Source organism: Podarcis vaucheri (assembly GCF_965113315.1).
Source record: "Podarcis vaucheri genome assembly, chromosome: 7".
In the NCBI taxonomy this organism is placed as follows: Eukaryota; Metazoa; Chordata; class Lepidosauria; order Squamata; family Lacertidae; genus Podarcis; species Podarcis vaucheri.
The window spans coordinates 82,870,387-82,882,996 of NC_138765.1; the positions used below are offsets into that span (position 1 = coordinate 82,870,387).

The 12,610-nt window shown below is 54.8% G+C and overlaps 1 protein-coding gene across 18 annotated transcripts in view; it reads right to left on the minus strand.

Moving 5' to 3' along the window:
• Positions 1-3,522, minus strand: part of HSPG2 (heparan sulfate proteoglycan 2) — a 212,890-nt gene extending 209,368 nt beyond the window's left edge. For 11 of the 18 annotated variants that reach the window (XM_082229608.1, XM_082229623.1, XM_082229618.1 and 8 more), the window contains exon 1: positions 3,126-3,522. In XM_082229608.1, coding sequence (XP_082085734.1) covers positions 3,126-3,413 — 288 coding nt within the window. In that variant the 5' untranslated portion in view covers positions 3,414-3,522. The remainder of the gene's footprint in view (positions 1-3,125) is intronic. The other 7 variants (XM_082229613.1, XM_082229612.1, XM_082229611.1 and 4 more) reach the window with 1 other exon arrangement.
• Positions 3,523-12,610: the final 9,088 nt, after the last annotated feature.

The following is a 12,610-nucleotide window of genomic DNA, read 5'->3' on the forward strand; positions in this document are numbered from 1 at the left end:
AGACAGAAGGCAGGCCTTTGGAGAACAGATGTAGCTCAGTGGTAGGACAACTGTTTGGCATGCAGAGGGCCCCAGGTTCAATCCCTGGCAACACATCCATGTAGTGCTGGGAAGAGAAATCCCATGAACAGTCAGTGCAGACAATACTGAGTGGGATGGGCCGATGGTCTGACTCCAAATAAGGCAGCTTTTATTTAAATCAGCCCTTTTGCAGAACCACGAGGACTAGAATATCAAATTTTCACAGTAGGCTGGAATCGCCGCTGCAACCCTGGAGAGTGTGGGCAATACTGAGGGATGAAGAGTCTGGCTCAGAATAAGGCGGCTTTGTCCGTTCCTGTGTTTGAGAGAAGGGCTGAAGTTCAGACTGAGAGCCCCTGCCTGGCAGACAGAAGGTCCCAAATTCAATCCCCAGCAGCATCTCTCTACTGCCCCCTTGTCTGAAACCCTGGAGAGCTGCTGCCAGCCAGCGATGGAACATTTTGGCTCACTATAGGGCAGCTTCCTGAGCCTCTCGTTAAATCCGACCATGAGAACTAGCAACTTGGTTTCGTTTTACAGCAGCAGAGGACCTGCTTCGCATGTGCAAGGTCCCCGGTGTCTCCAGGCAGGGTTGCCCTAAACCAAGGAGAGCTGCTGCCAACCAGTGCAGGCACTACTGAACCAGGTGGAGCGGCTGTCTTGTCTCAGTACAAGGCAGCTTCCTCCTTCCATCGCTCCAAAGCAACCAACGGGGGGCTTTCCGAATGCCACAGCCCTGCCCGGCACGCCAAGCTGCCCCCACTTCCCTCGACTTGGCCCAAACCCCATGGCACATTCTCCCCCACCCCAACCCCTGTCCCCAGCTGGCCCCCCTCCTTCGCACACCAGCAGGCTGTGTGCATAGCACATAGTGGCGCGGCAGCACCTTCTGCCAAGGGTGTGGCCGTACCACGGGGAGGCCTCGAGGAATGTGCCCTCCAGGAAAAGGGCCCAGCCAGGGCGAGGAGTGGCTGGTGGTGGGCCTCCCCCCTTCTTTCTTCCCATAACCCTCGGAGAGCCATGCACAAAGCAGGCCATTGTTAGCAGCGCATAGTGCGGAGGTCTGGCTGTGTGGGTGGAAAGGAAGGCTGGCTAGCATGGGGAGAGCGGGCTGGCCTGCCAGTCACCCCCCTCCCCTGATGGCGAAGGCAGCAGGTCAAGAGGGTGGGTAATAATAATAATAATAATTTTATTATTTATACACCGCACATCTGCATGGGTTTCCCCAGCCACTCTGGGCGGCTCCCAACAGAACACTAAAAACAGAATAAAACTTCAAACATTCAAAACTTCCCTAAACAGGGCTGCCTTCAGATGTCTTCTAAATGTCAGATAGTTGTTTCTTTTCTTGACATCTGATGGGAAGGCGTTCCACAGGGTGGGTGCCACCACCGAGAAGGCCCTCTGCCTGGTTCCCTGTAACCTTGCTTCTCGCGGGGAGGGAACCACCAGAAGGCCCTCAGCGCTGGACCTGAGTGTCCAGGCTGAACGATGGGGGTGGAGACGCTCCTTCAGATATACTGGGCCGACGCACTTAAAGGTCAGCACCGACACTTGGAATTGTGCTCGGAAATGTACTGGGCTTGCTGGGAGGCTGAAGTAAGGGGGAACTGAGGCTCCTGGGACAGTGCAGCCTGGCTGCCAAGGGGCGGGTGGTTAAACATGGGAGGCAAAAGCTCATGGCTTCGGAATGGAGCATCTTCTAAAAGCAGTAACAGTGCGGAATCTGGCACAGCGAGAGGAGAGGGCAGAGTCAGGAGAGGGGTGTGTGGTTGGCTGGGAAAGCCAAATTAATATCTTGGTGCCTGACGTGAAAACCCCAAATGAGGAAGTGAGGCAAGCTCAGTGGCGGACCATCTCCCTGGCCTGTACGTTTCCTCCATCTCCTGGCAGGGCTGTTCCCCCTACCTGAAACCCTGGGGAGAGCCACTGCTGCTGCCAGTCAGTGTCTAAATGGATCAATGCTGCTGGTCTGGGTCTAAATGGGTCTATGCAGTCCCCTATAGCACCATAAGGCTCCAGCATCAATCCCCACACAGCATCCTCCAGGTATGCCCCACATTTGAAACCCGGACTAAGCCGTTTCTGCCAGTCTGTGCAGACAACACAGGCGTTGGATCAAGGCGTTGACTCGGTAACAGAAAGCAACTTCTTCCCACAACCACGCGCTGAATTCAGGAGCCGTCGGTTGCCGCTGAAGGACCCCCCCCCTCCAATCAGACACCTGCCTAGGGAGCGCCAATGCCGGACCCCTCAAACCCCTGCCCCAGCTCAAAAGCCCACAGACCACATAGCGGGCTGCCACCTTTCGTCTCTCCGCTCGCCAGGAAGCAAAACTCAGTCGCCCACGGAGCGCAGAAACTGGATCCCAGCGATCTCGCCATTTTGCTGGACGTGGCTCCCTTAAAGGAATGTGGTTTGGGGAGGGGGTACCAGTGGTGTGGAAACACTCAGAACCCCACATTAGGGGGCAAATCCCCCCTAATGGGACACCACAGGTGGGCAGGTCTTCCCCACCTCTCCAAATTTCACCCTCTCTCTCCATCCGGGCGCAATGTTCGCCCCTCGAAGAGCGCGGCCAAGTTTCTGCCGCTCCGAACACTTTTACATTTTATTTTAAGACTGCTATTTTTACGGGTCTCCCTGCCTCTCTCTCTGGAGCCCGTCAGCATTTAAATTTAGAGCCGGGCCAGGAGAAGAGGAGGATGGAGAGTGCCCCGGGTACGCCGGCATTTCTCCACCTGGCAGCCGCCGCCGCGCGCCCTCCAGCCGGGCATGGTCCAAACTCCACCGGGGACGTGGCGGAGCCCGGTGGCCGGCCGAGCCGGGCCTGGGCCAGCCCGCCGACGCCAGCCGCGCCATGAATAGCCTCCCCAGCCCCACGTTTAAAATTAGACGCCCGGGAGGCGAGCAGGCAGGCGGGCACCCCACCCAGGGCCGGCCGGGGAGGGGCAGGAGCCAGCCAGGCGCAAGGAAGGGGGCAGGAAGAAAGGAGAAGGCATCTCCGGACGCCCCCCCTCCCGCTCCAACCTCCGATCTCCCCGACGCCCAGGACCGATCCGCTTTGGCCAAGCGCCCCACCACCACCATCCAGCGCCACTTACGCCCAGGAGCGCGGCGGCCAGGAGCAGCGCCCAGCAGAAGCAGCCGCCGGTGGGGCGCGCCGTCGAGGGGGAGCCCAGCGACCTCCTCCGCTCCCTCTTCCCGGCTCCCATTTGCAGCGCGCGGAGCAGCAAGAGCTTCGGGTCGTTCTCCTCCTCCTCCTCCGCCTGCGCCCGGGAGCGCGCACCGAGCCTTCCTTCTTCTCCTCCTTCCTCGCTTCTTCGACGGCGCGGTCGCTGCTGCTGCTGCAGCTGGGGGGTGATGTCGCCAAAGATGCCCCGTCCGCGCATCGGCCTCCTCTCGCGCGCTCTCCTCCTGCAAGAGCGCTCGCCGGGCGAAAGGGCGAGCCCGCGGCGGTCCCAGCAAAACTTTTTCTTTCCCCCCACCCCGACCCCTCCTTCCCGGCCGCCTCTCCTCCTCCTCCTCCTCCCCTCCCTTGCCAAAGCAGCACCGCCCCAAATCTCTGGCTCCACCAGCCTCCCGGCAAAGCTGGCCTGGAGTTTCCCGGGACGGGACGGGGGTGAGATGGGGAGGGGAAGGGGGCGTTTCCCCTCGCCCCCAAAGACCTGGCCTGGGGAGTAAAGCCCTCTTTCCGCCACCCATTGAGAAGGGGCAGGCCTCCGTCCACTATCCCCGATGCCTACTAGCTCGGCTCTGCCTCTAAGGTAGTGATGGTTCAGAATACCACTGTGTCCACTTTCAGAACAGGAGGCTGGACTGGATTAGGCCTTCTTTGGGATTGAACCCTGGACCTTCTGCATGCAAAGGAGACCCCCCCCCCACGGCTGAGCTGTGGTCTTTTTAAAATTAAAAACAAAGCAAGTTCCTAGTCCTCATGAAGAAAGGGCTCCTTTAAATGGAAGCATAGGAGTCTGCCTGTTGCTGAGTCCATCTAGCTCAGTGTTGCCTACACTGACTGGCAGAATACGCTGGCTCTCAGAGGTTTCAGACAGGGATTCTCTCCCCGCCTTGGCTGGAGATGCTGCCAGCGGGGACTGAACCTGGGGCCTTCTGCATCCAAAGCAGGTGCTCTCCTGCTGGGCTGCAACTCTTCCCTGTGTGTTTGTGTATGCACAGGAAAGTAAAGCCCATCCAATCGGTCCTGCGTCTTCTCCCACCAGTCAGAAGCAGTTGGGAAGGAAGGAAAGAACCACTTGTTGTGTACTGAGTTGAATAGGATTCAGAATGCAGCAGTCTGCTTGGTCCTAGAACAATAGGATTCTGAATGCAGCAGTTTGATTGGTCCTAGAACAATAGGATTCCGAATGCAGCCGTCTGATTGGTCCTAGAACAATAGGATTCAGAATGCAGCCGTCTGATTGGTCCTAGAACAATAGGATCCAAAATGCAGCAGTCTGATTGGTCCTAGAACAATAGGATCCAAAATGCAGCCGTCTGATTGGTCCTAGAACAATAGGATTCAGAATGCAGCAGTCTGATTGGTCCTAGAACAATAGGATTCTGAATGCAGCAGTCTGATTGGTCCTAGAACAATAGGATCCAGAATGCAGTAGTCTGATTGGTCCTAGAACAATAGGATCCAGCCTTGTTGGCCTACAGGAGAATCCCGGAATTAGCCAATCAAGTGGGGCCCCTTGTGTAAATAATGTATATAAAGCAGACATTATGGGGGAACTTCCATTCCTCCTCACCACTATGAGCTGAATGAAGAGCATGAAATCCACTCTCGACTCCGAGTATATTTCACACATATATCCTGCCTGTTTGTACTCCTTCACTTCTGTTCTTCCTGGGAGGACCCAGGACCCACCAATGGCTCCCCATCATGACTGGGGGAGCAAACAGAGCTGTTTCCTCAGTGCCCCACACCTGGGGGAGGGGGTTCTCCAGGTGGCAGGCCCAGGCGGACCATTGGCATGACCCAGGGGGCGCTTTTCTTACATTGTTAGGTACAGTATCTCCTTCTGCTTGTCCCATTCTCCCCACCCCACCCCTAGGGGTCTACCCATCAGCCCCCAGCCCTCAGCAATCTGAGTGCCATTAATGATTCACTCCCCACATCTTGTTTGAGTGAGGGAGAAGCTGTCTGTTTGCGGGAGCAGGTAAGCCAGGTGGAAGGTTGGCCCCAAGATTATCCAGGTAGCCCCAGTGTGCTGCTTCTGCCTTCTGCCCTGATGTGGGCGCAGCTTCTGCAGACCCTGTTCCTCCCTGGTTGCTGTTGCTGGACCCCGTCCCCCCTCTCCACTGAGAAACACAAGCACCCCTCTTTCCTGGTGTGTTCCTTCCACAAGGCCTTTCATTTTGCACTCGCTGCTGCTCAGGCACGGAAGTTGGGCACAACATCCACACAATACCATCCTCATCAAAATAATAATAATAATAATAATAATAATAATAATAATAATAATAATAATATATTGTTTATAGCCCGCCCATCTGGCTGGGTTTCCACAGCCACTCTGGGTGGCTCTCAACAGAATAATAATAATAAAGCTGAAATAAAAAAATAAGGTCTTATATATACCGGTATAATAAATGTTCATAAATGTACCAAGCAAACACATACATAAATATATAACCATATGTCTGAAGCAGCACAGGAAAACCATTTTGACTCCCAAACTGACCAAATGATTTCTCTGCAAGGTCAAGGAAAATGGAAAAGCCTCCCCATTGTCTTTTCCTTCACAAATCCTGTCTTAAGGGTATGTCTGTGTATGAATAGGGTGAGCCTGTGACCTGGCTCAGGAACTCAGTATTTATCATTACAAAAGACTGGCCAGGATCCCCAGGGTATCCAATCAAGTAAGCATTAACAGGTAACCTGCTAGATAGGAGGTAAACAATGCACTCAGATTTCTGCTGTAGACCGCCCTTTCTGTGATGTAGGTATGATGTGTCTAGGGGGTGGTCTTGGACTCCAGGGCGGGCAATTTAAAATGTCTATATAAGGGCAGGCACACCTTTGTTCTGGGTCCTCCTCCTTCTCCTTTGTGTTGCCACAGTTCAATAAAGATCAGGCTTACTAGCTGCTTTGCTTCTCAATATTCTCTGGTTGGCCTCTGATATTTTCTCCGACCGATAGAGAACCTGCAAAGGACTCTATAAGGGCTCTTGTGCCCCCCATAAGGGAATAAGGGCAGATTTTCATTTATTACAAAGCGATAAAACATCAAACATTAAAAACTTCCCTAAACTGGGCTGTTAGGGACTAGATAACCCTTGGAACCCCTTACAACTCTACAGTTCTATGATTCTAAGGTAAAGGTAAAGGGACCCCTGACCATTAGGTCCAGTCGTGACCGACTCTGGGGTTGTGGCGCTCATCTCGCTTTATGGGCCGAGGGAGCCGGCGTACAGCTTCCAGGTCATGTGGCCAGCATGACTAAGCCGCTTCTGGTGAACCAAAGCAGCGCACAGAAAGCCGTTTACCTTCCTGCCAGAGCAGTACCTATTTATCTACTTGCACTTTGAGGTGCTTTCAAACTGCTAGGTTGGCAGGAGCAGAGACCGAGCCATGGGAGCTCACCCCGTCACGGGGATTTGAACCACCAACCTTCTGATCAGCAAGCTCTAGGCTCTGTGGTTTAACCCACAGCACCACTGAGCTAAGGCCTTTCTCTTGCTTGGCTGCTGTGTGAAGCAGGATGGGGCACAACAGGATGGCCTTTTGGTCTGATCCACTCGCCCTGGCTCTTTCTAATGTGTTATGTACTGAGAACAATAGGATCCAAATTGCAGCAGTCTGATTAGTCCTAGAACAATAGGATTCAGAATGCAGCAGTCTGATTGGTCCTAGAACAATGCAGCAGTATGATTGGTTGGCAGGAACCACCCAATCCTGCTCCAGATTGAAGTGAATCCACAACCTGATTGGCTTACAGTAGAATTCCGGAATTAGCCAATCATGTGCAGCCCATTGTGTAAATAATGTATATAAAGCAGATACTGTGAGGGGACATTCATTCATTCCTCCTCACCACTATGAGCTGAATAAAGAGCATGAAATCACTTTGCGACTCTGAGTATATTTCACTGGCGACGAAGGTGGGATCCCGCTGAGCTGACTGCCACACACAGCACCGCAGCACCGCCACCTGCCGCACCGCTGCCTCGCACCGTGTATCCAGGCTTCAGCTCCAGGACACAAGGAACTCAGAATGGCAGCCAACAGCAACTTCTCGCCATTCAACCCAGCATCTGGAGACTGGGAAGCATACGCCTCCCGTTTCACCTTCCTCCTAGAAGCCAAAGGGGTCACCGACGAAGAAGACGCCAAGAAGAGGGCGATATTCTTCAGTGTCTGCGGAGAGGAGACGTTTGAAATCGCCCGGGCTCTCCTTGCGCCTGAAGACGTCGCTACTGTTCCATACAAAACAATAATGGAACAGCTGAAGGGGCACTTTTCGCCGCAGCCCTCAGTGGTGGCTCGTCGAAATGCCTTCTACGCAAAGCGACAAGCCCCTGGGGAAACCATAACTGGGTTTGTGACCTCTCTCCGCCAAGCCGCCCGGTTCTGCAACTTCTCAGAGCTGGAGAACATGCTTCGTGACCGCCTCGTCGGTGGCCTGAAGGATGAGAAGCTGCAACGACGCCTCTACGCTAAGAAGGACCTAACGTTCCAGGTCGCTCTGGAGGAGGCCCTGGCAACGGAAGCTGCCAAGAGGTCGACGCAAGAGGCACGGCCGAGCCTGCCATCCCAACCGAGGGTCCACCACGAAGACCTCACCGACGACTCAGGATCCGACAGGGAGGAGGTGCACCGAGTACAGCAGCGCACTCAAGCAGCGCACAGACCACAGCTGCCTCGACGAGAAGGAGGAAACTGCGCAAGCTGCGGGGAGAGTCACGAGAGGAGGACCTGCTGTTTCCGCAACGCAGAGTGCAGGCAGTGCAGAAAATCGGGACACATCGCCCGGGTGTGTCGGGCTCGGCCCACCCGACACCAGGCATCAGATGACCAACCCAAGAGCCCCAGGTCCAGGGGCCCAACGCACCAAGGCAACTCGACGGAGCTCACGGACTGCCAGGTATACCAGTTGCCCCACCCCAATGTAGAGAAAATTTATGTAGAGGTACAGATAGAGGGGGCCCCATGCCGCATGGAGCTTGACACGGGTTCAACTCTATCCATAATCTCGGCAAAGACCTTAAGGAAACTGTGTCCTACTGGGGGTCCCAAACTCAGGCCGGCCCCATTCACCCTACGGGACTTCCAGAAACGTAAGGTCCCCACAATGGGGGTGGGGACCTTCAGGGTGCAATACCAAGGGCGGACGCGGCAACTGGACTTGCTTGTGGTCAAGGGCCCCTACATTAGCTTACTGGGATTGGCATGGTTTGGACCACTGGGGCTAGCTGTCACCGGGGTGAACCACACTAGCTTACAAGTGGACGTGGACGCCATATGCAAGGAATTTCCAGGGGTTTTCGACGGGAAATTGGGACAGTATACGGCCCCCCCATTGCGCTACAGCTTGACCCCGCAGTACGACCGGTCAGGCTCAAGGCCCGCCGGGTCCCGTTCGCCTTGAAACCCCGTATAGACGAGGAATTGGACCGACTCGTGGAGCAAGGAGTGCTGGAGCCGGTGCCTAATGCCCCCTGGGAAACTCCAATCGTCACACCCGTCAAACCTAATGGTTCGGTCCGCATCTGCGCGGACTACAAATGTACCATAAACAAGGCCCTCACGGCCCACGCATACCCAGTGCCAGTGGTCAGCCATGTCCTTGCCACCCTGGCTGGGTCGAAAATTTTTGGCAAGCTGGACTTGGCCCAAGCATATCAACAGCTGCCAGTAGATGAGGCCACAGCAGAGGCACAGACGATTGTGACGCACAGAGGAGCGTTCAGGGTAAAGCGGCTGCAATTCGGGGTCAGCGTGGCACCAGGCATATTCCAGAATCTAATGGACTCTCTCCTTAAAGGGATTCCTGGTGTCACCCCCTTCTTCGATGATGTGTTGATTGCCGGGCCCACACCAGAGGAGTTTGAGGACCGCCTCCGCACCGTTCTGCACCGTTTCCAGACAGCGGGTCTCAAGGTGAAGCGGGAAAAATGTCTACTAGGAGTGCCTCAGGTGGACTTTCTGGGATTTATGGTGGACGCAGAAGGGGTCCACCCGACTGGGGACAAGGTACGGGCTATTTGTGATGCCCCAGCGCCCAAGAGCAAGACTGAACTTCAGGCCTTCTTGGGACTATTGAACTTTTACCATTCCTTCCTTCCCCACAAGGCGGCGGTAGCGGAGCCCCTACACAGACTCCTGGACAAGCGGGCCCCTTGGGTGTGGGGCCAGCGCCAGGAGGCCGCATTCCAGGCAGTCAAGGACTTGCTTGTCTCAAACTCTGTCTTGGCACACTTCGACGAGAGGCTGCCGGTGGTGCTAGCATGCGATGCCTCGCCCTATGGCATTGGTGCTGTCCTGGGGCACCAACTCCCGGATGGAAGAGAGATACCGGTGGCGTACTTTTCCCAGACACTCAACGCAACCGAGCGGAACTACTCGCAAATTGACAAGGAGGGTCTGGCAATCGTGAAGGGAGTAAAAAAATTCCATGATTTCTTGTACGGGCGGCCCTTCACCGTGGTGACTGACCACAAGCCGTTGCTTGGCTTGTTTGCCCCCGAAAGGCAGACCCCCCAAGTGCTGTCTCCTCGCGTCCTCAGGTGGTCAATTTTCCTTGCCAGCTACCAGTATGCACTGATTCACCGACCGGGGAAGGCGATGGGCCATGCGGACGCCCTCAGCAGGCTACCACTACCGGAAACAGGCCCTGACCTGCACAAGAGGTTATGAGCCTGGAGCTGCTTCCCGACCGCCCCATTCAGGCACAAGAAGTTGCACACCATTCCAAGAAAGATAGGGTCATCTCCCGGGTCCTGGACTGGGTGTGGAGGGGATGGCCCAGCAGCAACCCCGGGCCAGAATTCGCCGGCTACACAACCCGCAAACATGAACTGTCGGCCCACAAGGGGTGCCTGTTATGGGGAAGCAGAGTCGTTGTTCCCCAGCCCCTCCGCAAAAGGGTCCTCACAGCCCTACACGAGACACATCCAGGGGTAGTAAGAATGAAGGCCCTTGCCAGGAGTTATGTGTGGTGGCCGGGGATTGATGGAGAGATAGAGGCCTGGGTCAAACACTGCCAGGCCTGCCAAGAATCCCGCCCAGATCCCCCAAGGGCCCCAGTCCAGTCCTGGGAGTCCGCCCGAGCACCATGGTCACGCCTGCATGTGGATTTCGCTGGCCCCTTTCAGGGGAAAACATTCTTCATAGTGGTGGACTCCTACACCAAATGGCTGGAAGTCGCACTGGTACCGTCCACTTCCACGTCCGCAGCCATCCGTGTACTACGCAGGCTGTTTGCAACCCACGGGCTCCCTGACACTCTCGTCTCAGACAACGGGACTGCATTTACGTCAGGAGAATTCCAAACCTTCACAGCACAGAACGCCATCCGCCACATCCGTTCGGCGCCGTTCCACCCTGCCACCAATGGCCAAGCAGAACGCATGGTGCGAACCACCAAGGACACCCTTCGCCGCATGACGCAAGGGGACTGGGAGTACCGCCTTGCCACATTCCTTCTAGCACAGCACAGCACCCCCAGCTCAACGACTGGCCGGAGCCCCGCTGAACTACTAATGGGTCGGCGCCTTGCAATCAGATTGGACCGCCTTCACCCCGATAGAGCTCAGGATGAGGTAGTGGTGGGGGAAGACAGGAACCCCCGGACCTTCGAGGCACAGGACCCAGTGTACGCAAAGAATTTTGGGGCAGGCCCAGCATGGGTACCCGCCACAGTCACCAGGGTCACTGGCCCAGTGTCGTACGAGGTGCTAACGGATGGGGGGCAATGCTGGCGCCGCCACTGCGACCAGATACGGCGACGATTCCCGGGAGAAACCCAGGAGGAGGACAGGTCAGAGGAGTCCCAAGGGAACAGCGGGGCAGTGAGGCCCATAGAGCAGGAGGGGCCAGCAGGAGAGGCAGAATCAGTAAATACAGAGAGGACCCGTGAGGCCGAAAGGACACCAGAACCAGAACCACGACTGAGCGAGCCGGTTGCACCAGACCAAACAACCCCATCACAGCCAGCATCCTTGGAACACGAGCCAGAACCTGGAGCCCGGACCAGGGAACACCCCAGGCCGCAACGCACACGTAGGCCGCCGGCATACCTTGAGGACTATGAATGCGACCTCCCGGGCAGGACTGGAACTTAGAGGGGAGGGGTGTTATGTACTGAGAACAATAGGATCCAAATTGCAGCAGTCTGATTAGTCCTAGAACAATAGGATTCAGAATGCAGCAGTCTGATTGGTCCTAGAACAATGCAGCAGTATGATTGGTTGGCAGGAACCACCCAATCCTGCTCCAGATTGAAGTGAATCCACAACCTGATTGGCTTACAGTAGAATTCCGGAATTAGCCAATCATGTGCAGCCCATTGTGTAAATAATGTATATAAAGCAGATACTGTGAGGGGACATTCATTCATTCCTCCTCACCACTATGAGCTGAATAAAGAGCATGAAATCACTTTGCGACTCTGAGTATTTTCATAATGTTTTCCTGGGAATTTTTTTTAAAAAGTGCAATACAGGCTTGCAGGAAAGATCTCTCGCGGCTGCCCTCTCCTGGCAGACAAGGGACACGCTCCTTCTTTCTCTCGGAATCGACTCTTTCCAAGGCAGTCTGGAAAAAAGAGGCAATCGAGGCAACTTGGCCCTCCCTTGCCCCTCCAGCCCAGGGGGTAATTTTTTTAGGACACTGACATTGCCAGGCACTGACTGCCGTGCTAACGTTGAACACATCCCAAACCCACCTCTCACTCCTTGCTGGTTTATGTGGCTTTTCCCTAACTGGGGAAAATCTGATCAGTCATGAAAACTGGCTGATTCAAAACAAAACTATTCACTTTGGAGGGGTGGCTGTGGTTTTCTGACGTGTCATGTTGATATGTTTCTTGCGGGGAGGGGGTGATATATTGTAATGCACCCCACCTCCGGTCCCATTAGCCCTCCCTTTATGTAACATAGAATTGTAGCTTGGAAGGGACCCTAAGGATAATCCAGTCCAAGCCTCTGCAGTGCAGGAATATGCAACTGTCCCATGCAGGGATTGAACCCCCAACCTTCGCGTTATTGGTAGCATGCTCTAACCAACCGAGCTATCCAGGCTGTCTGGTGTAGCAGTTTTAATAACCAGAGCTGTGTACACTCCCATTCTATTATTAATACAGTGCTACACCAGGTTAAGTACTTAATTCGTTCCGGAGGTCCGTTCTTAACCTGAAACTGGTCTTAACCTGAAGCACCACTTTAGCTAATGGGGCCTCCTGCTGCTGCTGCTGTGCCACCGGAGCACAATTTCTGTTCTCATCCTGAAGCAAAGTTCTTAACCTGAAGCACTATTTCTGGGTTAGCGGAGTCTGTAACCTGAAGCGTATGTAACCCGAGATACCACTGTATTCATTTAACTGTCATGAAAACTGGCTGATTCAAAACAAAACTATTCACT